The sequence below is a fragment of the Nerophis ophidion genome, linkage group LG15 (assembly GCF_033978795.1).
Source record: "Nerophis ophidion isolate RoL-2023_Sa linkage group LG15, RoL_Noph_v1.0, whole genome shotgun sequence".
Classification (NCBI taxonomy): Eukaryota; Metazoa; Chordata; class Actinopteri; order Syngnathiformes; family Syngnathidae; genus Nerophis; species Nerophis ophidion.
The window spans coordinates 51588847-51616346 of NC_084625.1; the positions used below are offsets into that span (position 1 = coordinate 51588847).

Below are 27500 nucleotides of genomic sequence, written 5' to 3' on the forward strand. Positions count from 1 at the left end.
TGTGGATATTATTAAAAAGCGTCTCTGCGTCCCATCAATCATTATAAAGCATATATATATATATATATATATATATATATTACAGTAATAAACACAGACCACACATTTCTACAGGAACGTTTGGTGAAAAAGGGCGTCAACAACAAAATACAGACTATCGACACTACAAATAAACATTAGCATGTTGTCTGTTTGTCAAATTAACTACTTGGTGTGAAGTATTAACGTGAAATAAAATACCAATCCTTCCCCACCTGGAGGTGTGATGTATAAATAGGGTCTGATCCAAAAATGGCTCCTGAGGGCCCCGAACTGCAACATCAGCCTGTTATTATGTTCCTGTGACACTTGGATGTGGGCAAGACTCAAGCATCTTTGCAGCACAGTGTGTGTGTGTGTGTGTGTGTGTGTGTGTGTGTGTGTGTGTGTGTGTGTAATGAATGGCTTTGTCCATTGCAGAAAGAGGAAAGAGGAATAGGAGAAGATGGGCGGTGGAGATAAAGACAGACATAGATAAATAGAGGCGGACTGCCAGGGCGTTGTGTGTGTGTGTGTGTGTGTGTGTGTGTGTGTGTGTGTGTGTGTGTGTGTGTGTGTGTGTGTGTGTGTTCTTGTATTTCTAACCTTCTTGAGACATCAACAAGGAAAAGTGCCGTCCATGTGGGGAACGCTGAACAAGTTAGGACCGAAATCCTGGTCCCAGTAGAGAAAACCTTTGCATCTACTAGAGAATGTCTCTTTGGCACCCCTGCTGGTCAAAATGGGGGTGGTCCCAAAATGGTAAATGGGTTGTACTTGTGTAGCGCTTTTTTATCCCTTTTTAAGGAGCCCAAAGCGTTTTAACAGTATTTCCACATTCACACACACATTCACACAATGATGGAGGGAGCTGCCATGCAAGGCGCTAACCAGGACACATCAGGAGCAAGGGTGAAGTGTCTTGCCCAAGGACACAACGGACGTGACTAGGATGGTAGAAGGTGGGGATTGAACCAATAACCCTCAGATTGCTGGCACAGCCACTGTACCAACTTTCCCCTATATGTGTCACTTTTAAAAGTGCCCCCCCTCTGGTCAACATATGAAATAACAAGTGTGTGTGAGAAATTGAAATGCGCCCACTTTGGCCGAAATTAATACACATTTTTAATAAACATGTATATAGAGAGATACTGTAATAACTGGCGTGGCGCAGTGGGATAGTGGCCGTGCGCAACCCAAGGGTCCCTGGTTCAATCCCCACCTAGTACCAACCTCGTCATGTCCGTTGTGTCCTGAGCAAGACATTCCTCCCTTGCATGGCAGCTCCCTCCATCAGTGTGTATTGACAATTTTTTGGTAGTTCTTGTAAAATAGTGACATTTTTTGAGTAAAATAATGACTTTTGTCATAAATTTTCCATAGTAAATTCCGGTTATTATTATAAAATTACCAACATTTTAAAGTTTCTTATAAAATTGTGACTTTTGTCGAGTAAAATGACGACTCATTTTTATAAAATTGTCAAAATGTTCTTGTAAAATTGCGACTGTTAGTCAAATTCCAACTTTTATCATAAAATTGCACAGATGATCAGTTTTTCTTGTAAGATTTCGACTTCCATCCATCCATTTTCTACCGCTTATTCCCCTTCATACACATCTTTATTTATTTAGAAAGGGTGGTCCTAAAGAGGTAGGCATTTTTCGAAGGTCTCAAGAAAGTCAGAAATACAAGAATGTGTGTGTGTGTGTGTGTGTGTGTGTGTGTGTGTGTGTGTGTGTGTGTGTGTGTGTGAGACGTCCTCTTAGATGAAATATGAGGCAGCTCAGCCCCTGTCAGAGTCAGGGTGGAGGAGGTCAGAAATGGGGTCAACGTTGAATCAGGGGAGCCTCTCACAGAAATGAGGATTTAGCTTTGCTTCCTACCACACACACACACACACACACACACACACACACACACACACACACACACACACACACACACACACACACACATGCACCTGTGTTTTTCGTGTATACATGCACGCTGCCACGCGTTTGGCAGCCCATTGGTGAGTGTGTGTGTGTGTTTTTGTATTTCTAGCCTTCCTGAGACATGAAGAAGGACAAGTATCTTCCATATGAGGAGGTGTGAACAAGTGATGGTCCCAATAACATTGCATCTAATAGACAATGTCTCATTTGCACCCCTGCTGGTCAAAATGAGGGTGGTCCCAAAAAGGAGGGATTTCTCTACCGCTGCTGCTCACTGCTCCCCTCACCTCCCAGGGGGTGATCAAGGGTCAAATGCAGAGAATAATTTCGCCACACCTCGTGTGTGTGTGTGTGTGTGTGTGTGTGTGTGTGTGTGTGTGTGTGTGTGTGACAATCATTGGTACTTTAACGTTTGAACTTGAATTGACTGTGTGTCGCTTTTAAAAGTGCTCCCCCTCTGGCCAACATATGAAATAACAAGTGTGTGTAAGAAATTGAAATGCGCCCCCGTTGGCCAAAATTGATGAATAAAAAATAATATGAATATGTATATAGAGACATACTGTAATAAATTGAAGTAAATAAAAAACAATTACAAGCAAAACATTTTTTTAAATAAAAATTACCAAAAGCAGTCTTTTTTTCTTGCAGAATTTTGAATAATTTCTCGTATTGTTTCTGCTTCTGTAATAATGGCAATATTTTCTTGTAAAATCATGACTTTTTTTATGTAAAATTATGAGTTTTTTATGTAAAATTATCACTTTTTACTGCAAAATGGTAAATGGGTTGTACTTGTTTAGCGCTTAACCCCTTTTTAAAGAGCCCAAAATGCTTTGACAGTATTTCCACATTCTCCCATTCACACACATTCACACACTGATGGCAGGAGCTGCCATGCAAGGCGCTCACCAGGCCCCATCAGGAGCAAGGGTGAAGTGTCTTGCCCAAGGGGGGATTGAACCAGCATCCCTCAGATTTCTGGCACAGCCACTCTACCACTTCGCCACTCCGTCATGCCACATTTTCATGTTGCGCTGCACCACAGTCACGTTAGTTGTTTCATGCCACGGTATATATTGTTTGTTCTATGTCCACAGTTCATGTTGAGCGTTAGCGTCTATGTTTCCTGCGTTAAGTTTTTTGTTCTTTAGCCTCTTTCCTTTTGTTTTATTTCCTTTCTTTTGTGAGGTGTATGATTAATTCATTAATATGTTCCTACCTTCAAGTCATGTCTGTTTGCATCCTGGGAGAACAAACCTGACAGACATTATGTTCTTTACAAGTGTATGTATACTTTTTAACGCGACTGGATGCATCATTAATGTTGTCAACACAAATCTTTATATATCTAGAAAGGTTGGTCCTTAAGATATCGGCATTCTCCGGAGGTCTCCAGAATGTCTGAAATACAAGAATATGTGTGTGTGTGTTATATATATCTAGAAAGGGTGGTCCTTAAGAGGTTGGCATTATCTGGAGGTCTCCAGAATGTCTGAAATACAAGAATATGTGTGTGTGTGTTATATATATCTAGAAAGGGTGGTCCTTAAGAGGTTGGCATTATCCGGAGATCTCCAGAATGTCTGAAATACAAGAATATGTGTGTGTGTGTTATATATATCTGGAAAGGGTAGTCCTTAAGAGGTTGGCATTATCTGGAGATCTCCAGAATGTCTGAAATACAAGAATATGTGTGTGTGTGTTATATATATCTAGAAAGGGTGGTCCTTAAGAGGTTGGCATTATTTGGAGGTCTCCAGAATGTCTGAATGACAAGAATATGGGTGTGTGTGTTATATATATCTAAAAAATGGTGGTCCTCAAGAGGTTGGCATTAAATGGAGGTCTCCAGAATGTCTGAAATACAAGAATATGTGTGTGTTATATATATCTAGAAAGGGTGGTCCTTAAGAGGTTGGCATTAAATGGAGGTCTCCAGAATGTCTGAAATACAAGAATATGTGTGTGTGTGTGTTTTATATATATCTAGAAAGGGTGGTCCTTAAGAGGTTGGCATTATCTGGAGGTCTCCAGAATGTCTGAAATACAGGAATATGTGTGTGTGTGTGTTAAATATATCTAGAAAGGGTGGTCGTTAAGAGGTTGGCATTATCTGGAGGTCTCCAGAATGTCTGAAATACAAGAATATGTGTGTGTGTGTTATATATATCTAGAAAGGGTGGTCCTTAAGAGGTTGGCATTATCTGGAGGTCTCCAGAATGTCTGAAATACAATAGTATGTGTGTGTGTGTGTTATATATCTAGAAAGGGTGGTCCTTAAGAGGTTGGCATTATCTGGAGGTCTCCAGAATATCTGAAATACAAGAATATGTGTGTGTGTGTTATGTATCTAGAAAGGGTGGTCCTTAAGAGGTTGGCATTATTTGGAGGTCTCCAGAATGTCTGAAATACAAGAATATGTGTGTGTGTGTTATATATATCTAGAAAGGGTGGTCCTTAAGAGGTTGCCATTATCTGGAGGTCTCCAGAATGTCTGAAATACAAGAATATGTGTGTGTGTGTTATATATATCTAGAAAGGGTGGTCCTTAAGAGGTTGCCATTATCTGGAGGTCTCCAGAATGTCTGAAATACAGGAATATGTGTGTGTGTGTGTTAAATATATCTAGAAAGGGTGGTCGTTAAGAGGTTGGCATTTTCTGGAGGTCTCCAGAATGTCTGAAATACAAGAATATGTGTGTGTGTGTTATATATATCTAGAAAGGGTGGTCCTTAAGAGGTTGGCATTATCTGGAGGTCTCCAGAATGTCTGAAATACAATAGTATGTGTGTGTGTGTGTTATATATCTAGAAAGGGTGGTCCTTAAGAGGTTGGCATTATCTGGAGGTCTCCAGAATATCTGAAATACAAGAATATGTGTGTGTGTGTTATGTATCTAGAAAGGGTGGTCCTTAAGAGGTTGGCATTATTTGGAGGTCTCCAGAATGTCTGAAATACAAGAATATGTGTGTGTGTGTTATATATATCTAGAAAGGGTGGTCCTTAAGAGGTTGCCATTATCTGGAGGTCTCCAGAATGTCTGAAATACAAGAATATGTGTGTGTGTGTGTTATATATATCTAGAAAGGGTGGTCCTTAAGAGGTTGCCATTATCTGGAGGTCTCCAGAATGTCTGAAATACAGGAATATGTGTGTGTGTGTGTTAAATATATCTAGAAAGGGTGGTCGTTAAGAGGTTGGCATTATCTGGAGGTCTCCAGAATGTCGGAAATACAAGAATATGTGGGTGTGTGTTATATATATCTAGAAAGGGTGGTCCTTAAGAGGTTGGCATTATCTGGAGGTCTCCAGAATGTCTGAAATACAATAGTATGTGTGTGTGTGTGTTATATATCTAGAAAGGGTGGTCGTTAAGAGGTTGGCATTATCTGGAGGTCTCCAGAATGTCGGAAATACAAGAATATGTGGGTGTGTGTTATATATATCTAGAAAGGGTGGTCCTTAAGAGGTTGGCATTATCTGGAGGTCTCCAGAATGTCTGAAATACAATAGTATGTGTGTGTGTGTGTTATATATCTAGAAAGGGTGGTCCTTAAGAGGTTGGCATTATCTGGAGGTCTCCAGAATATCTGAAATACAAGAATATGTGTGTGTGTGTTATGTATCTAGAAAGGGTGGTCCTTAAGAGGTTGGCATTATCTGGAGGTCTCCAGAATGTCTGAAATACAAGAATATGTGTGTGTGTGTGTTATATGTCTAGAAAGGGTGGTCCTTAAGAGGTTGGCATTATTTGGAGGTCTCCAGAATGTCTGAAATACAAGAATATGTGTGTGTGTGTTATATATCTAGAAAGGGTGGTCCTTAAGAGGTTGGCATTATCTGGAGGTCTCCAGAATGTCTGAAATACAAGAATATGTGTGTGTGTGTGTTATATATATCTAGAAAGGGTGGTCCTTAAGAGGTTGGCATTATCTGAAGGTCTCCAGAATGTCTGAAATACAATAATATGTGTGTGTGTGTGTTATATATCTAGAAAGGGTGGTCCTTAAGAGGTTGGCATTATCTGGAGGTCTCCAGAATGTCTGAAATACAAGAATATGTGTGTGTGTGTTATATATATATCTAGAAAGGGTGGTCCTTAAGATATCGGCATTATCTGGAGGTCTCCAGAATGTCTGAAATACAAGAATATGTGTGTGTGTGTGTTATATATCTAGAAAGGGTGGTCCTTAAGATATCGGCATTATCTGGAGGTCTCCAGAATGTCTGAAATACAAGAATATGTGTGTGTGTGTGTTATATATCTAGAAAGGGTGGTCCTTAAGAGGTTGGCATTATCTGGAGGTCTCCAGAATGTCTGAAATACAAGAATATGTGTGTGTGTGTTATATATATCTAGAAAGGGTGGTCCTTAAGAGGTTGGTATTATCTGGAGGTCTCCAGAATGTCTGAAATACAAGAATATGTGTGTGTGTGTTTGGCATCAACACTGAACATTATCATCTGACTGAAGCTGCTGGTGGGAGTCAATGAGGCTTACCACAGAATGGTCGGCCCTGAAATTCAATATGTAAATCCACTCACGGCGACGCGTCGCTCTGCCGCTAAGCTGTTTTCTGCGCTATCAGCAGAACAAATAACGGGGAATTCTGGAGGAGGAAGCCTTTTGAAGGAACAAAGACTGGGGGGGAGGGGGGGGGGGGGGTGACGGACGCCAAGCTGATGTAATCCAGCTGGGCCAGGTGGGCACCGGCTTTGATGGAGGCGGGAGATAGGACACGTGTCCCCCCCCCGGCGGGTACGGCGAACAGAAGCCGGACAGCTGCGAGACCGACACGGGCAGCTTTCATGCACAACAGCGGCGTTACACAGGTGGTGTGAGTTTGGATGAGCGTGTGCTGACGGACACACTCGTGTGAGAGCACGAGGCGTGATGGCGTGTGCGCGGAGGGGAGAGATAAGGTCACGGCGAGTGAAAGCATCATTAGCGGGAAGCCTTAGCACAGCTGGACACACCATTAGCACGAGTGGCTAAAGGTTGCAGCGGTCAGTGGCACTCGACCGGCGTCATTAGTGCCAAAAGCGAAGTCCTTCCCAAACGCTCGTATGAAAGGTACAAAAAAACTGTGGAGTTGTCACGTTGTGTAAATGCTAAATAAAAACAGAATATAATTATTTTAAATCAACTTATATTCAATTGAATGGACTGCAAAGACAAGATATTTCATGTTCGTACTGAGAAAGTGTGTTATTTTATTGGCAAATAATCATGAACTTAGAATTTAATGGCAGCAACACATTGCAAAAAGGGCATTTTTACCAGTGTGTTACATGGCCTTTCCTTTTAACAACACTTAGTAAAGGTTTGGGAACTGAGGAGACACATTTTTGAAGTGGAATTATTTCCCATTCTTGCTCGATGTACAGCTTAAGTTGTTCAACAGTCTCCCTTTTTATATTTTAGCCTTCACATTTTCAATAGGAGACAGTTCTGGACTACAGGAAAGCCAGTCTACTACCCGCACTCTTACTCTTACTTGGCATTGTCTTGCTGAAATAAGCAGGGGCGTCCATGATAGCAACATATGTTGCTCCAAAACCTGTACGTACCTCTCAGCATTAATGGTGCCTTGACAGATGTGTAAGTTACCCATGCCTTGGGCACTAATGCACCGCCATACCATCACAGATGCCGACTTATACACTTTGCGCCTAGAACAATCCGGATGGTTCTTTTCCTCTTTGGTCTAGAGAACACAACGCCCACAGTTTCCCCCAAAAATTTGCAATGTGGACTCGTCAGACCACAGAATACTTTTCCACTTTGCTTCAGTCCATCTTAGATGAGCTCGGGGCCCAGTGAAGCCGGGCGGCGTTTCTGGGTGTTGTTGATAAATGGCTTTCACTTCGCATAGTAGAGTTTTAACTTGCACGTACAGATGTAGCGACCAACTGTAGTTACTGACAGTGGTTTTCTGAAGTGTTACTGAGCTCATGTGGTGATATCCTTCACACACTGATGTCGCTTTTTGATGCAGTACTGCCTGAGGGATCCAAGGTCCGTAATATTATGGCTTACGTGCAGTGATTTCTCCAGATTCTGTGAACCTTTTGGTGATATTACAGACCGTAGATGGTGAAATCCCTAAATTACCATCACGCATGCTGCCTTTTACACTTTGCACCTGGTTCTTTTCCTCTTTGGTCCGAAGGACATGACGTCCACAGTTTCAAAAAACAATTTGCAAGGTGGACTTGTCAGACCACAGAACACTTTTCCACTTTGCTTCAGTCCATCTTAGATGAGCTCGGGGCCCAGTGAAGCCGGGCGGCGTTTCTGGGTGTTGTTGATAAATGACATTCACTTCGCATAGTAGAGTTTTAACTTGCACTTACAGATGTAGCGACCAATTGTAGTTACTGACATTGGTTTTCTGAAGTGTTCCTGAACCCATGTGGTGATATCGTTCACACACTGATGTCGCTTTTGGATGCAGTACCGCCTGAGGGATCCAGGGTCACCAGATTCTCTGAACATTTTGATGATATTACAGACCGGAGATGGTGAAATCCCTAAATTTCTTAAAATCGCTGGTTGAGAAATGTTCTTAAACATTTTGCTCAGGCGTTTGTTGACAAAGTGGTGACCCCCGCCCCGTCCTTGTTTGTGAACGAGTGAGCATTTCATGGAAGCTGCTTTTATACCCAACCATGGCACCCACCTGTTCCCAATTAGCCTGTTCACCTGCGGGATGTTCCAAAATAAGTGTTTGATGAGCATTCCTCAACCTTCTCAGTCTTTTTTGCCACTTGTGCCAGCTTTTTTGAAACACGTCGCAGGCATCACAGTCCAAATGAGCTAATGTTCGCAAAAAATAATAATAGTTTAGCAGTTCGAATGTTAACTATCGTATCTTTGCAGTCTATTCAATACAATATAAGTTGAAAAGGATTTGGAAATTATTGTATTGTGATTTTATTTACCATTTACACAACGGGACAACTTTCCCTTTCGCACGTTATTACAAAAAAAATGCATCGTTTTGGACATCATTTGATAGACGTTCACCTTCGATATCGCAGCCCAGGAGCTCGAGTCGCAGGCCCATTCCGGCGGGAGTGGCTCGGTCCGGGTAGATGCGGACGAAGCGGGTCAGCAGGGGGTCCAGCGTTCTCAGCTCGGGCGTGTCGTAGTTGCTGTTGCCTTCGAAAAGCTGGGGGGGGGAAGGAAGGAGCGAGGGTAAACATCAGAACGTGGAGGGATAGCGGCGCTAAGTATGACAAGAGCATCGCTGCCTTCATAAATCAACCATCAGCCCATCTGGATCAGATTTATGTCCTGTCATGGACGCTTGTAATTGGGGTCGGACTGTTGCGGCCCCACATGTGTGTGTGTGTGTGTTCTTGTATTTATACTCTTCTTGAGATACCAAGAAGGAAAAGTACCGTCCATATGAGGACGGTTGAACAAGTTACGTCCCGATACGGAAAACCATTGCATCTTATAGACAATGTCTCACTTGCACCCCTGCTGGTGACATCTAGCAAAATGAGGGTGGTCCCAAAAAGGAGGGAAATTGACTGTGTGTCGCTTTTAAAAGTGCTCTATGAAATAACAAGTGTGTGTAACAATTTGAAATGATCCCCCTCTGGTCATCATATGAAATAACAAGTGTGTCTAACAATTTAAAGTGATCCCCCTCTGGTCAAAATATGAAATAACAAGTGTGAAAACATTTAAAGTGATCCCCCACTGGTCAACATATGAAATAACAAGTGTGTGTAACAATTTGAAGTGATCCCCCTCTGGTCAACATATGAAATATCAAGTGTGTGTGACAATTTGAAGTGATCCCCCTCTGGCCAACATATGAAATAGCAAGTGTGTGTAACACTTTTAAATGATCCCCCTCTGGTCAACATATGAAATAACAAGTGTGTGGAACAATTTACAGTGATCCCCCACTGGTCAACATATGAAATAGCAAGTGCGTGTAACAATTTAAAGTGATCCCCCTCTGGTCAACAGATGAAATAACAAGTGTGTGTAACAATTTGAAGTGTAACCCTCTGGTCAACAAATGAAATAAGTGTGTGTAATTATTTGAAGTGATCCCCCACTGGTCAACATATGAAATAACAAGTGCGTGTTACAATTTAAAGTGATCCCCCTCTGGTCAACATATGAAATAACAAGTGTGTGTAACAATTTTAAATGACCCCCCTCTGGTCAACATATGAAATAACAAGTGTGTGGAACAATTTACAGTGATCCCCCTCTGGTCAACATATGAAATAAAAAGTGTGTTTAACAATTTGAAGTGAACCCTCTGGTCAACATATGAAATAACAAGTGTGTGTAACAATTTAAAGTGATCCCCCTCTGGTCAACATATGAAATAACAAGTGTGAAAACATTTGAAGTGATCCCCCTCTGGTCAACATGTGAAATAACAAGCGTGTGAAAACATTTGAAGTGTAACCCTCTGGTCAACATATGAAATAACAAGTGTGTGGAACAATTTGAAGTGCTCCCCCTCTGGTCAACATATGAAATAACAAGTGTATGTAGGAGATTGAAATATGCCCCCAAAATATGCCAAAATTGATTAAAAAATAAAATAAGTCTGTATATCGAGACAAGCTTTAATAACCTGAAGTAAATAATGACGATTAAAAAACAATTCCAAACAAAAAAATAAAAAAAAAACACTTTCTCACAGTGTCTGCACCACTTATACCAAAGACTATAAAAATGGGAGCCATTACCTCCCTGCTTGGCGCTCAGCATCAAGGGTTGGAATTGGGGGGGTTTAATCATCAAAAATGATTCCTGGGCGTGGCCACTGCTGCTGCCCACTGCTCCCCTCACCTCCCATGGGGTGATCGAGGGTGATAGTGTGTGTGTGTGACAATCATTGTCACTTTAACTTAACTTTTGCACTTGTTATGAACCGTGCATGCGGTCTTGGTAGATCACCCCACACAATGTTATAGTTTGCCAACGTTATTTGGATCAAAGTGTGTTTCAACTACTATTTTTCCCAAATAAAGTCTTACCTTTGGTCGGTTCCCACCGGTGTCCAGCACCATTTTCCAGTCGGACCCGTTGTTGCTGTGGGCTAGGCGGAACTTCTTCATGAAGACCTTGTTCTCGCGGTGCTTCCCTCCCTGGATGATCAAGCCTTTCACCACCTTCTCCTCGCCCAGGTCCACCTGCAGCCACTCCTTGGTGAAGGGCTGCGGCTGAGGCAGCAGGGTCCAGCCCGTCCGGCTGGTGAACAGACGGGCGTTCTCCGGCACCCAGTTGCGGTCCACGTGCGACGAGGCGGTGATCTGGCTGTCGGCGATCAGGCCCGAGACCATGCCCAGCATTCCCGAGCACGGGTACTCTAGGAGGCCAGAGAAAAACAAAAGTTTACTACAATCAGTACCATCAGTACCAGAGCTTGGACGGCTTGGACCTGTTTCCAGTAAGGGTTGGACTTCGCCAAGGCTGCCCTTTGTCACCCATTCTGTTCATAACTTTTATGGACAGAATTTCTAGGCACAGTCAAGGCGTTAAAGGGAATCCGGTTTGGTGGCTGCAGGATTAGGTCTCCATGGTCCTGATGGCTTCATCTGGCCAGGATCTTCAGATCTAACTGGATTGGTTCACTGGGATGAGAATCAGCACCTCCAAGTCCGAGTCTGTGGTTCTCACCCGGAAAAGGCTGGAGTGCCATCTCCGGATCGGGGAGGAGACCCTGCTCCAAGTGGAGGAGTTCAAGTACCTTGGAGTCTTGTCCACGAGTGAGGGAAGAGTGGATCGTGAGATCGACAGGCGGATCAGTGCGGCGTCTTCAGTAATGCGGACGCTGTACCGATCCGTGGTTCTCGCCCGGAAATCGGAGGAGTGCCATCTCCGGGTTGGGGAGGAGACTGTCCCCCAAGTGGAGGAGTTCAAGTACCTCAGAGTTTTATTAACGAGTGAGGGAAGAGTGGATCAAGAGATCGGCAAGCGGATCGGTGCAGCGTCTTCAGTAATGCGGACGCTGTATCGATCTGTGGTTCTCTCCCAGAAAAGGGTAGAGTACCATCTCTGGGTCGGGGAGGAGACCCTGCCCCAAGTGTAGGAGTTCAAGTACCCCGGATTCTTGTTCATGAATGAGGGAAGAGTGGCTCGTGAGATCAAAAGGCGGATCAGTGCGGCGTCTTCAGAAATGCAGACGCTGTATCGATCCGTGGGTCTTGCCCGGAAATGGGTGGAGTGCCATCTCTGGGTTGGGGAAGAGACTGTGCCCCAAGTGGAGGAGTTCAAGTACCTCAGAGTTTTATTAACGAGTGAGGGAAGAGTGGATCAAGAGATCGGCAAGCGGATCGGTGCAGCGTCTTCAGTAATGCGGACGCTGTATCGATCTGTGGTTCTCTCCCAGAAAAGGGTAGAGTACCATCTCTGGGTTGGGGAGGAGACCCTGCCCCAAGTAGAGGAGTTCAAGTACCTCGGAGTCTTGTTCACGAGTGAGGGAAGAGTGAATCATGAGATCGACAGGCGGATCGGTGCAGCATCTTCAGTAATGCGGACACTGTATCGATCCGTGGTTCTCGCCCGGAAAAGGGTGGAGTACCATCTCTGGGTCGGGGAGGAGACCCTGCCCCAAGTGGAGGAGTTCAAGTAACTCGGAGTCTTGTTCACGAGTGAGGGAAGAGTGGCTCGTGAGATCGACAGGCGGATCGGTGCGGCGTCTTCAGTAATGCAGACGTTGTATCGATCCGTTGTGGTGAAGAAGGAGCTGAGCCGGAAGGCAAAGCTCTCAATTTACCGGTCGATCTACGTTCCCATCCTCACCTATGGTCATGAGCTTTGGGTTAAGACCGAAAGGAAAAGATCACGGGTACAAGCGGCCCAAATGAGTTTGGGTCTCTCCCTTAGAGATAGGGTGAGAAGCTCTGCCACCCGGGAGAAGCTCAAAGTAAAGCCGCTGCTCCTCCACATGGGGAGGAGCCAGATGAGGTGGTTCGGGCATCTGGTCAGGATGCAACCGGAACGCCCCCCTAGGAAGGTGTTTAGGGCACTTCCGACCGGTAGGAGGCCACGGGCAAGACTATGTCTCCCGGCTGGCCTGGGGACGCCTCAGTATCCCCCGGGAGGAGCTGGACGAAGTGGCTGGGGAGAGGGAAGTCTGGGCTTCCCTGCTTAGGCTGCTTCCCCCGCCACTTGTTGAAGGAGATGGATTGATGGGCAACTACAAGAAAGCCGGCAAGATTATGCCTGCATATTTCCATGTGCGAGGTGGAAGTTTGGTAATGGGGAATAGTCAAAGTCATTGTGAGGGGAACACGTCCCTCTATGATCTTCTCCTCTATTCTCTTCCTGTCCACAGATCTCATGCATACTAATTATTTCACCCTGAAGCTATTGTCTCCAGGCAGCCAATTAAAGCCCACTTGCTGCTTCCTACCCCGTGTCTGCATGCTGGGAGCACTTCTCCTTTCTGCTCTTCTCCTCCATGCACACACAATTCGGATTCAAGTTGACTTACGTGGAGTGTGCTAACATGCTATTTAGGCTAGCTGTATGTTCATATTGCATCGTTATGCCTCTTTTGTAGCTATATTTGCATCCAGCCTTTCCCTGCACCCACATTTAATGCCAAACAAACACATACTAATCGACGGATTCAAGTTGCACCGGTGTTAAAAGATGCAAAAGTCCCTCGTTTGTTCTGCACATTTTACTGACGATAGCGATGCTACGACAAAGATGTGTGGATATCCTGCGACACTCAAAGCAGATGCATTTCCAACAATAAAGTCAGCGAAATCACAAAGGTAAGTTTTGTTGATGTTATTGACTTATGTGCTAATCAGACATATTTGGTCGCGGCGTGACTGCCAGCTAATCGATGCTAACATGCTATTTAGGCTAGCTGTATGTACATATTGCATCGTTATGCCTCATTTGTAGCTATATTTGCATCCAGCCTTTCCCTCCACCCACATTTAATGCCAAACAAACACATACTAATCGACGGATTCAAGATGCACCGGTGTCAAAAGATGCGAAAGTCCCTCGTTTGTTTTGCACATTTTACTGACGATAGCGATGCTACGACAGAGATGTGTGGATATCCTGCGACACTCAAAGCAGATGCATTTCCAACGATAAAGTCAACGAAATCACAAAGGTGAGTTTTGTTGATGTTATTGACTTATGTGCTAATCAGACATATTTGGTCGTGGCGTGACTGCCAGCTAATCGATGCTAACATGCTATTTAGGCTAGCTGTATGTACATTTGTAGCTATATTTGCATGCAGCCTTTCCCTGCACCCACATTTAATGCCAAACAAACACTTACCAATCGACGGATTTAAGTTGCTCCAGTGGTCAAAAGATGCAATCGTTGGTTAGAAGGCGATCGCCGAATAGCTTCAATAGCTATAGCTATTGAGCGAATAGCTTCAATGGCTGAAAAAAAACTTTGAAAAATAAAATAAGCCACTGGGAACTGATTTTTATTGGTTTTAAATTGAAATTGTGACAATGTTCCCCTTTAACTGCACACTCGTGTTGTCCCCATACCAATATGTTGGTACCGGTACCAAAATGTATTTCGATACCTTTTCTAAATAAAGGGGACCACAAAAAATGTCATTATTGTCTTTACTTAAAACAAAATATCGGTATCGGGACAACCCTAAATGATACTATACTTGGTATCAATACTGTTGATGCTTGTATCGATCTGCACAACTCTGGCTACATTCAAAAGCTCCATCTTGCCGGTATACACACTTCTTGTGTGTATCGCATGTTTAGCTATTCTTCGTCCTCCAGTGATAATGGTACTTGTAATAAGTTTATTTAAGCGAGGATTAGTGACTTAAAAGCAGGTTTGTTTTTTAAAGGGTTGAAATCTTTATTCGTTGGTCAAACGTGTATCATTTATCATCCATATCATGCAACTAGGGTTGTCTCGATACCAATATTTTGGTACCGGTACCAAAATGTATTTCGATACTTTTTCTAAATAAAGGGGACCACAAAAAATGTCATGATTGTCTTTACTTAAAACAAAATATCGGTATCGGGACAACCCTAAATGATACTATACTTGGTATCATTACTGTTGATGTTTGTATCGATCTGCACAACTCTGGCTACATTCAAAAGCTCCATCTTCTCGTGTGTATCGCATGTTTAGCTATTCCTCGTCCTCCAGTGATAATGGTACTTGTAATATTTAAGCGAGGATTAGTGACTTAGAAGCAGGTTTGTTTTTTAAAGGGTTGAAATCTTTATTCGTTGGTCAAACGTGTATCATTTATCATCCATATCATGCAACTAGGGTTGTCTCGATACCAATATTTTCCAATATTTTGGTACCGGTACCAAAATGTATTTTGATACATTTTCTAAATAAAGGGGACCACAAAAAATGTCATGATTGTCTTTACTTAAAACAAAATATCGGTATCGGGACAACCCTAAATGATACTATACTTGGTATCATTACTGTTGATGTTTGTATCGATCTGCACAACTCTGGCTACATTCAAAAGCTCCATCTTCTCGTGTGTATCGCATGTTTAGCTATTCCTCGTCCTCCAGTGATAATGGTACTTGTAATATTTAAGCGAGGATTAGTGACTTAGAAGCAGGTTTGTTTTTTAAAGGGTTGAAATCTTTATTCGTTGGTCAAACGTGTATCATTTATCATCCATATCATGCAACTAGGGTTGTCTCGGTACCAATATTTTCCAATATTTTGGTACCGGTACCAAAATGTATTTTGATACATTTTCTAAATAAAGGGGACCACAAAAAATGTCATGATTGTCTTTACTTAAAACAAAATATCGGTATCAAGACAACCCTAAATAATACTATACTTGGTATCATTACTGTTGATGTTTGTATCGATCCGCACAACTCTGGCTACATTCAAAAGCTCCATCTTGCCGGTATACACACTCCTCGTGTGTATCGCATGTTTAGCTATTCCTCGTCCTCCAGTGATAATGGTACTTGTACGAAGTTTATTTAAGCGAGGATTAGTGACTTAGAAGCAGGTTTCTTTTTTAAAGGGTTAAAAATCTTCATTCGTTGGTCCCACGTGTATCATTTATCATCCATATCATGCAACTAGGTTTGTCTCGATACCAATATTTTGGTACCGGTACCAAGATGTATTTCGATACTTTTTCTAAATAAAGGACACCACAAAAATGGCATTATTGTCTTTACTTAAAACAAAATATCGGTATCGGGACAACCCTAAATGATACTAAACTTGGTATCATTACTGTTGATGTTTGTATCGATCCGCACAACTCTGGCTACATTCAAAAGTTCTATCTTGCCGGCATACACACTTCTCGTGTGTATCGCATGTTTAGCTATTCCTCGTCCTCCAGTGATAATGGTACTTGTAATATTTAAGCGAGGATTAGTGACTTAGAAGCAGGTTTGTTTTTTAAAGGGTTAAAATCTTTATTTGTTGGTCAAACGTGTATCATTTATCATCCATATCATGCAACTAGGGTTGTCTCGATACCAATATTTTGGTACCGGTACCAAAATGTATTTCGATACATTAATACTTTTGCTAGATACTTGGCATCACTATTGAATGTGAACACTAACACTTTATTCACGAGGAGGAAAAACAAGGTGACATCCATAAAGATGTCGTGACGTTTTTTGTAGCTGAATGACGTCATCCTTTGCATACATTTATTATGTTGGGCGGGCGCTCACATTTCTCAACTTTCATGAAAACTCCAATTCCAAATGTCAATATAAGCGGCAGACATCCATACAACGCACTCTTTCAAAAAACTGGACGCCGTTTTTACACGAGGTCAGGAGTGACAGCGAGCATCTTGGTCTGAGAGAGGAGGGGAAAAAAAAGAAAAAAAAAGGGGTCCGGTCCATCTGTCCCCGACCTCCTAGCATTTCAGCCCCAGTCGTAAACCCTCCCACTGTGGAACACATCCCCACGTTGTCGCATGTTCCGTGTCTGCGGGGAGACAAAGTGTGCACTGTGCTGCGGCACAACTCCGTGGTGGAGCGGCATCTGGGGGGGGGGGGACAAAAGCCACGGCAGACTCGAAGAACAAAGTCGGCATTCAACACGCTTTCTCCGGTTATCTTGAAGGGAGTCCAATGCGGACAAAACCCTGATTGCTGGAAAAGTCTGAACGGGATATCAATCGAGGGTCTTTAAACATCACATATATTAATTAAAGCTGCAAGCAGCGTTGGTCGGGTCCGCCTTTGGCCGCTGCCAAGCCTTGGTCTAAGTCAGACGTACATAGAGGTCTTTGTTTCATGTCTCTACGACATTCCTAACACAAGTTACAAGCAGTTTTGTCTGGGTTTTTTTCCTAGGGGGCGCTGGAGCGCAATTTTGACTTTTGGGGTTTGGTTTTTAATTAAATGGCAATTTTCACCAGTCCTGATGTGTGTGTAAAATTTGGTGAGTTTTGAAGCATTTTAAGGGGGTCAAATTACAGTTCAAAGAGGCAAAAATTGCATTTTTTGCGAAAATTTTGTATTGAAGGGGTTTTTGCCAACTTTTTGTTGATTTTTGCCCGAGAAAGTAAAATTATGAATTGTAGGTCCAAGTCACTTTTACATAGAAGTTTTTGTTTCATGTCTCTACGGCATTCCTAACAGAAGTTACAAGCAGTTTTGTCTGGGTTTTTTCCTAGGGGGCGCTGGAGCGCAATTTTGACTTTTGGGGTTTGGTTTTTTATTAGATGGCAATTTTCGCCAGTCCTGATGTGTGTGTAAAATTTGGTGAGTTTTGAAGCATGTTAAGGGGGTCAAATTACAGATCAGCGTTTCTGGATGTTGTTGATAAATGGCTTTCGCTTTGCATAGTAGAGCTTTAACTTGCACTTTGAAGCATTTTAAGGGGGTCAAATTACAGCTCAAAGAGGCAAAAATGAAATTTTTTAGGAAACTTTGCGCAGGGGTTCTTTGAAGGCGCGTAAAATCAAAACCGGAGCAGTAATCAAAACTTTGTTGGATAGTTTTAATCAAAAGGGTTCAATCTCTCTCCTGTGCGAGCTTGAAGCCGAAACGACAAACGGACTTGGAGGAGTTCACGTTTGAAAAAGGTGACGGGTTTTTCCAAAACTTTTATTTTGAAGGGGTAATTTTTAACTTCCTGCAAGGGTCATTAAACATCACATATATTAATTAAAGCTGCAAGCAGCGTTGGTCGGGTCCGCCTTTGGCCGCTGCCAAGCCCTGGTCTAAGTCAGACCTACATAGAGGTCTTTGTTTCATGTCTCTACGACATTCCTAACAGAAGTTACAAGCAGTTTTGTCTGGGTTTTTTCCTAGGGGGCGCTGGAGCGCAATTTTGACTTTTGGGGTTTTTTTTTTTTTATTAAATGGCAATTTTCGCCAGTCCTGATGTGTGTGCCAAGTTTGGTAAGTTTTGAAGCATTGTAAGGGGGTCAAATTACAGTTCAAAGAGGCAAAAATAGCATTTTTTGCAAAAATTTTGTATTGAAGGGGTTTTTGCCAACTTTTTGTTTATTTTTGCCCGAGAAAGTAAAATTATGAATTGTAGGTCCAAGTCACTTTTACATAGACGTTTTTGTTTCATGTCTCTACGACATTCCTAACAGAAGTTACAAGCAGTTTTGTCTGGGTTTTTTCCTAGGGGGCCCTGGAGCGCAATTTTGACTTTTGGGGTTTGGTTTTTTATTAGATGGCAATTTTTGCCAGTCCTGATGTGTGTGTAAAATTTGGTGAGTTTTGAAGCATGTTAAGGGTGTCAAATTACAGATCAGCGTTTCTGGATGTTGTTGATGAATGGCTTTCGCTTTGCATAGTAGAGCTTTAACTTGCACTTTGAAGCATTTTAAGGGGGTCAAATTACAGCTCAAAGAGTGAAAAATGACATTTTTTAGGAAACTTTGCGCAGGGGTTCTTTGAAGGCGCGTAAAATCAAAACCGGAGCAGTAATCAAAACTTTGTTGGATAGTTTTAATCAAAAGGGTTCAATCTCTCTCCTGTGGGAGTTTGAAGCCGAAACGACAAACACACTCGGAGGAGTTTACGTTAAAAAAAGGTGACGGGTTTTTACAAAACTTTTATTTTGAAGGGGGTAATTTTTAACTTCCTGCAAGGGTCATTAAACATCACATGTATTAATTAAAGCTGCAAGCAGCGTTGGTCGGGTCCGCCTTTGGCCGCTGCCAAGCCCTGGTCTAAGTCAGACCTACATAGAGGTCTTTGTTTCATGTCTCTACGACATTCCTAACAGAAGTTACAAGCCGTTTTGTCTGGGTTTTTTCCTAGGGGGCGCTGGAGCGCAATTTTGACTTTTGGGGTTTGTTTTTTTATTAGATGGCAATTTTCGCCCGTCCTGATGTGTGTGCCAAGTTTGGTGAGTTTTGAAGCATTGTAAGGGGGTCAAATTACAGTTCAAAGAGGCAAAAATGGCATTTTTGGCGAAAATTTTGTACTGAAGGGGTTTTTGCCAACTTTTTGTTGATTTTTGCCCGAGAAAGTAAAATTATGAATTGTAGGTCCAAGTCACTTTTACATAGAAGTTTGTGTTTCATGTCTCTACGACATTCCTAACAGAAGTTACAAGCAGTTTTGTCTGGGTTTTTTCCTAGGGGGCGCTGGAGCGCAATTTTGACTTTTGGGGTTTGGTTTTTTATTAGATGGCAATTTTCGCCAGTCCTGATGTGTGTGTAAAATTTGGTGAGTTTTGAAACATGTTAAGGGGGTCAAATTACAGATCAGCGTTTCTGGATGTTGTTGATAAATGGCTTTCGCTTTGCATAGTAGAGCTTTAACTTGCACTTTGAAGCATTTTAAGGGGGTCAAATTACAGCTCAAAGAGTGAAAAATGACATTTTTTAGGAAACTTTGCGCAGGGGTTCTTTGAAGGCGCGTAAAATCAAAACCGGAGCAGTAATCAAAACTTTGTTGGATACTTTTAATCAAAAGGGTTCAATCTCTCTCCTGTGGGAGTTTGAAGCCGAAACAACAAACACACTCGGAGGAGTTTACGTTAGAAAAAGGTGACGGGTTTTTACAAAACTTTTATTTTGAAGGGGTAATTTTTAACTTCCTGCAAGGGTCATTAAACATCACATGTATTAATTAAAGCTGCAAGCAGCGTTGGTCGGGTCCGCCTTTGGCCTCTGCCAAGCCCTGGTCTAAGTCAGACCTACATCGAGGTCTTTGTTTCATGTCTCTACGACATTCCTAACAGAAGTTACAAGCAGTTTTGTCTGGGTTTTTTCCTAGGGGGCGCTGGAGCGCAATTTTGACTTTTGGGGTTTGTTTTTTTATTAGATGGCAATTTTCGCCTGTCCTGATGTGTGTGCCGAGTTTGGTGAGTTTTGAAGCATTGTAAGGGGGTCAAATTACAGTTCAAAGAGGCAAAAATGGCATTTTTGGCAAAAATTTTGTATTGAAGGGGTTTTTGACAACTTTTTGTTGATTTTTGCCCGAGAAAGTAAAATGATGAATTGTAGGTCCAAGTCAGTTCTACATAGAAGTTTTTGTTTCATGTCTCTATGACATTCCTAACAGAAGTTACAAGCAGTTTTGTCTGGGTTTTTTCCTAGGGGGCGCTGGAGCGCAATTTTGACTTTTGGGGTTTGGTTTTTTATTACATGGCAATTTTTGCCAGTCCTGATGTGTGTGTAAAATTTGGTGAGTTTTATTGCATGTTAAGGGGGTCAAATTACAGATCAGCGTTTCTGGATGTTGTTGATAAATGGCTTTCGCTTTGCATAGTAGAGCTTTAACTTGCACTTTGAAGCATTTTAAGGGGGTCAAATTACAGCTCAAAGAGGAAAAAATGAAATTTTTTAGGAAACTTTGCGCAGGGGTTCTTTGAAGGCGCGTAAAATCAAAACCGGAGCAGTAATCAAAACGTTGTTGGATAGTTTTAATCAAAAGGGTTCAATATCTCTCCTGTGCGAGTTTGAAGCCGAAACGACAAACGCACTCGGAGGAGTTTACGTTTGAAAAAGGTGACGGGTTTTTACCAAACTTTTATTTTGAAGGGGTAATTTTTAACTTCCTGTTGATTTTTGCCGAAGGATGTCAATCATCTAAATGTAGGTCTAAGTGAGACCAACATAGAAGTTGTTGTTTCATGTCTTTCCGGCATTCCTACTGTTTGTTTTTTCTTCCTAGGAGCAGTTTTTGCTGTGTTTTATTCAAAAATTTGATACCGGCACCAAAATGTTGGTACGGGAACAACCCTGATATATTTTTAAGTGTTTATGCATAGCTCTATTTGCACTGCTTAGGTCATCTGGAGTTGTTTTTCTGCTCTTCACTGGTACGCTCTGCACATCTGTGCAGTGCACACCCGCCGCAGCAAACATGCTCGCGGAGATGGTGATCAAAACTTTGGGGTTTGGGTGGACCGTAAGTGGTTCCGTGCAGATATATTTAGACACTGCGGTGTATCGAATAACCAAGAGGGTGGCGGATTGCGATATTAATGACTATCCGTGACTTTGTGCCTGAATCGCCTCTCGGTCGTCACACGTTCCACGTACCCAGCGCACATTAAAAACACATCTCAGCTGGCCACGGGATTCGGTATTTATAGATATTCGGGGCAAGTACCCCTTATCAGGGGTGGTGAGCTTCAAATAAAATTAAAGCTGCAAGCAGCGTTGGTCGGGTCCGCCTTTGGCTGCTGCCCCCGAGACCCACGGCCGGATAAGCGTTAGAAGACGCCTTGGAGCCACTATTTTGAGAATCTAATGCATTGTGAAAGTAATGCAGTTGTTGTATTGAAGTGAAAATATCAAACTTCCTGTTGATTTTTACTATAGTATGTTAATTATTAAAATGTAGGTCTAAGTGAGACCTACATAGTGTTTTTTGTTTCATGTCTCTCTGACATTCCTACCGGATGTTACAAGCAGTTTTGTCTGTGTTTTCTTCCTAGGAGCAGTTTGTCCGTGTTGTATTCCTAGGGGGGCGGTAGAGCGCAATTTTGAGTTTTGAGGTTAGGTTTTTTTCATCAGATCGCAATTTTTACCAGACCTGATGTGTGTGTCGAGTTTGGTGAGTTTAGAAGCATTTTAAGGGGGTCAAATAACAGCTCAAAGAGGCAAAAATGACATTTTTTAGGAGACTTTGCACAGGGGTTCTTTGAAGGCGCGTAAAATCAAAATCTGAGAGCTTATCAAAACTCTGTTCTATACTTTTAATCAGAAGGGTTCAAAACAACAAACGCACTCAGAGGAGATAATGTTTGAAGAAAGGTGACCGTTTTTTTTACAAAACTTTTGTTTTGAATGGTGGATTGCAAACTTCCTGTTGATTTTTGTTGGGGGTTGTCAATTTATGAAAGGTAGGTCTAAGCCAGACCTACATAGAAGTTTTTGTTTCATGTCTCTCCGACATTCTTACCGGAAGTTACAAGCAATTTTGTCTGTGTTTTCTTCCTAGGAGCAGTTTTTTCAGTGTTTTATTCAAAAATAGCGCTAGAGCGCAATTTTGAGTTTTGGGGTTTGGTTTTTTTCATTAGATCGCGATATTCGCCAGTCCTTATGTGTGCGCCAAGTTATGTGACTTTTGAAACATTTTAAAGGGGTCAAATTACAGCGCAAAGAGGCAAAAATTGCATTTTTTGCGAAAATTTTATTTTGAACGGGTTTTTGCCAACTTCCTGTAGATTTTTGCTGAAAGAAGTGAGTGTATGAAAATTGGGTCTAAGTCAGACCTACATAGGAGTTTTTGTTTCATGTCGCTATGACATTCCTAACAGAAGTTACATGCAGTTTTGTCTGTAATTTTTTCCTAGGGGGCGCTAGAGCGCAATTTTCATTTTGGCGGATTGGTTGCTTAATATGTTGGGAACGTTTGCTATACCGACGTGTGTGTCAAATTTGGTGAGTTTTGAAGCATGTTAAGGGGGTCAAATTACAGCGCGTAGGTGAGGAATAATAATAAAACACAGCAGTTTCAATAGGGTCCTTGGCCCATGGCAAAGGACTTCTGTGGAGTCCTTTGCCATGGGCCTGGCGGACCCTAACAAGAGTGAGTCAGAGAGTTTTCTGCACACATGGGCTGCAGCGGACCTGGCAGGGTCTTCAGAGCACCCGGGGGTTGCTGACGTCACGCCAGGGGCCCTGCGGCGACTCCAATCTTGTGATGTGTTTACTCGCTCAGCCGCCGTGGTTTGGGTGTACTCCCGTAAAAAAAAAAAAAAAACACACACCACGCAGCTGCAACACTGATATACCCGCCGAGTCCCCACACAAATGCCACTCCTTAGATCAATACGCAGCTAAACCTGCTTTGCACACCGCCCCCCCCCCCCAATTAAAGCGGACGCTAACGAACCCCAATTAAAAGCCGGGTACTTCACCACGCACATGTGCCGGTCTCATTAAAAAGGAAACATAATTAAAGCTGCAGGCAGCGTTGGTCGGGCCCGCCTTTGGCTGCTGCCCCCGCGACCCAAACCCGGATAAGCGGGAGAAGCATGGATAGTAGCTACTATTATTATAGGGTATTGTGTGTAGAATTTTGAGGACAAAAAATATTTAATTCCATTTCACATTGTCATTGTCTACTGTTAGTCCTAAGTGTCCCAATACTTTTGTCCAGTGGAAGCCATAAGTGTCCCAATACTTTTGTCCAGTGTTAGTAGCCATCTTGAGACAACACCAGCGCGGCAGCATCAGCGCAGTGGTTCTTTGAAGGGTCATAAAATCAAAACCGGAGCAGTAATCACAACTCTTTCAATAACTTTTAATCAGAAGGGTTCAAACTCTCTCCTGTACGAGTTTGAAGCTGAAACGACAAACACGCTCAGAGGAGATAACGTTTGAAAAAGGTGATGGGTGTTTACAAAACTTTTATTTTGAAGGGGTAATTTTTAACTTCCTGTTGATTTTTGCTGAAGGATGTCAATAATGAAAATGTAGGTCTAAGTGAGACCTACATGGAGGTTTTTGTTTCATGTCTTTCCAACATTCCTACGGGAAGTTACAAGCAGTTTTGTCTGTGTTTTCTTCCTAGGAGCAATTTTTTCTGTGTTTTATTCAAAAATTGCGCTAGAGCTAGAGCGCAATTTTGAGTTTTGGGGCTTGGTTTTTTCATCATATAGCAATTTTTGCCAGTCCTGATGTGTGTGCCAAGTTTGGTGAGTTTTGAAGCATTTTAAGGGTGTCAAATTACAGCTCAAAGAGGCAAAAATAGCATTTTTTGCGAAAATTTTGCTTTGAAAGGGTTTTTGCCAACTTCCTGTTGATTTTTGCTATAGAAGTTTAAATTGGGAAATGTAGGTCTAAGTCAGACCTACATAGAGGTTTTTGTTTCATGTCTCTACGACATTCCTAACGGAAGTTACAAGCAGTCCCTGTGGGAGTCCTTTGGCAATGGGCCATGCGGGCCCTGAAAAGACAAACATGAGAGATGTGCCCAAAATCAAAACAGACCGTGGCAAACGAAAACGCGGAGACCAAACCAGCAGGGACCGCACGGAGCCCACCCGGTCCCGACCCCCGGCTCAGCCTGCCAGCTGTCGGCTTCATTTATATTGAATGAGGTACATTGCAACACAAGATAACAGAAGCGGCTAAATCCCCCAACATGCATCGCTTCGCTTGTTCCACAGACTGACTGACCGATTGCACCTTATCACTCGCCGCATATTCATAGTCGCTAATTACAGCCTCCTCTGATTATGTCCGGCCAAAAACACGTTAATCCTTATCTGGATGCTTAGAAAACGCAGAAATGTCATTTAGCTCGGCCTTGCGAGCCTTACCCAAATTGTGCATTTAATTGTTTTGATGTATATTTTTTAACTAAATATGACTGAACAAAAAACGGAACCATATTTGATCAATTAACTTCAGTACACCCTGTCATCTATAAGGGAGAAACAGATCACGTTCTTACTACATTGTAGTACCAATATTTTGGTACCAGTACCGAAATATTTCGATACATTTCCAATTCCAAATAAAGGGGAACAGAAAAAATGCCATTATTGGCTTAACTTTTTAACAAAAAACCTAAGGTTTTACAATGGAGTTCAGGGTGCGCATTGTGCATTTAACCAATTGCAAGCGCCGCATGGAGCTTATCATTATTGGCTTTATTTGAACAAAAAAATGTTTAGGGTACATGAAACATATGTTTATTAATGCAATTTAGTCCTTAAATAAAATAGTGAAAATACTGGACAAATTGTACTAGTTAAACAAAACAAAAAAAAGGCTCCTAATTAGTTTGCTGACGTATGCAGTAACATATTGTGTCATTTTTCATTGTATTATTTTGTTTACGTTATGAAGGACAAACTGTAAAAAGATGATTATTAATATACTTTTTCATTTACTGTTAATATCTGCTTATTTTCTCTTTCGACATGTTCTATCTACACTTCTGTTAAAATGTAATAATGACTTATTCTTCTCTTCTTTGATACTTTAGATTAGTTTTGGATGATACCACACATTTAGGTGTCGATCCGATACCAAGTAGTTACAGGATCATACATCGGTCATATTCAAAGTCTTCATGTCTTACTGAGTTTATAAACATAATATAAATATTAGAAAAACGGAAGAAAATTTTGTGATGCTAAAAAATATCAATGGAATCATTGTAGTATCGACTAGATACACTCTTGTACTTGGTATCATTACAGTGGATGTCAGGTGTAGATCCACCCATTTGTTTACATTGTGACGCCGGTGAGCTATTGTATCCTCCTATGATGTGTAGTGAAGCATGTTTAGCTATTCCTCGTCCTCCGGTGATAATGCAACATGTGAATTATATATTTAGTTGAGGAATGCTCATCAAACACTTATTTGGAACATCCCACAGGTGTGCAGGCTAATTAGGAACAGGTGGGTGCCATGATTGGCTATAAAAACAGCTTCCCCAAAAAATGCTCAGTCTTTCACAAGAAAGGATGGGGCGAGGTACACCCCTTTGTCCACAACTGCGTGAGCAAATAGTCAAACAGTTTAAGAACAACATTTCTCAAAGTGCAATTGCAAGAAATTTAAAAATTTCAACATCTACGCTCCATAATATCATCTAAAGGTTCAGAGAATCTGGAGAAATCACTCCACGTAAGCGGCATGGCCGGAAACCAACATTGAATGACCGTGACCTTCCATCCCTCAACACTGTATCAAAAACCGACATCCATCTCTAAAGGATATCACCACAGGGGCTCAGGAACACTTCAGAAAACCACTGTCACTAAATACAGTTGGTCGCTACATCTGTAAGTGCAAGTTAAAGCGCTACTATGCAAAGCGAAAGCCATTTATCAACAACACCCAGAAACGCTGATCTGTAATTTGACCCCCTTAACATGCTTCAAAACTCACCTAATTTTACACACACATCAGGACTGGCGAAATCATCTAAGATGGACTGATGCAAAGTGGAAAAGTGTTCTGTGGTCTGACGAGTCCACATTTCAAATTGTTTTTGGAAATCTACGACATGGTGTCATCCAGACCAAAGGAGAAGCGAACCATCCAGACTGTTATCGACGAAAAGTTGAAAAGCCAGCTTGTGTGATGGTATGGGGGTGCATTAGTGCCCAAGGCATGGGTAACTTACACATCTGTGAAGGCACCATTAATGCTGAAAGGTACATACAGGTTTTGGAACAACATATGCGCCTTCTTTTTCATGGACGCCCCTGCTTATTTCAGCAAGACAATGCCAAGCCACATTCAGCACGTGTTACAACAGCGTGGCTTCGTAAAAAAAGAGCGCGGGTACTTTCCTGGCCCGCCTGCAGTCCAGACCTGTCTCCCATGGAAAATGTGTGGCGCATTATGAAGCGTAAAATAGGACAGCGGAGACCCCGGACTGTTGAAGGACTGAAGCTCTACATAAAACAAGAATGGGAAAGAATTCCACTTTCAAAGCTTCAACAATTAGTTTCCTCAGTTCCCAAACGTTTATTGAGTGTTGTTAAAAGAAAAGGTGATGTAACACAGTGGTGAACATGCCCTTTCCCAACTACTTTGGCACGTGTTGCAGCCATGAAATTCCAAGTTAATTATTATTTGCAAAAAAAAAACAAAGTTTATGAGTTTGAAATGACACAATATGTTACTGCATACGTCAGCAAAGTAATTAGGAGACTTTTTTTTGGTTTAACTACTACTAAAAGACAAGTTGTCCAGTATTTTCACAATTTTATTTAAGGACTAAATTGCATTACTACTACTAAAAGACAAGTTGTCCAGTATTTTCACTGTTTTATTTAAGGATTAAATTGCATTAATAAACATATGTTTCATGTACCCTAAAATGTTTTTGTTCAAATAAAGCCAATAATGATAAGCTCCATGCGGCGCTTGCAATTGGTTAAATACACGATGCGCACCCTGAACTTCATTGTAAAACCTTAAGATTTTTTGTTAAAAAATTAGGCCAATAATGACATTTTTTCTGTTCCCCTTTATTTGGAAATGTCGGTACCAGTACCAAAATATTGGTACTACAATGTAGTAAGAACGTGATCTGTTTCTCCCTTATAGATGACAGGGTGTATAAAGTTAATTGATCAAATATGGTTCCGTTTTTTTGTTC

General features: G+C 41.9%; 1 protein-coding gene across 2 annotated transcripts in view; it reads right to left on the reverse strand.

Moving 5' to 3' along the window:
* The window catches only part of nrp1a (neuropilin 1a), a 165087-nt gene that overhangs the window by 16279 nt on the left and 121308 nt on the right, over nucleotides 1–27500 (reverse strand). For both annotated transcript variants that reach the window (XM_061922361.1, XM_061922360.1), the window contains exons 10-11: nucleotides 10983–11314; nucleotides 8992–9136 (exon numbers count right to left, since the gene is read on the reverse strand). In XM_061922361.1, coding sequence (XP_061778345.1) covers nucleotides 8992–9136; nucleotides 10983–11314 — 477 coding nt within the window. The remainder of the gene's footprint in view (nucleotides 1–8991; nucleotides 9137–10982; nucleotides 11315–27500) is intronic.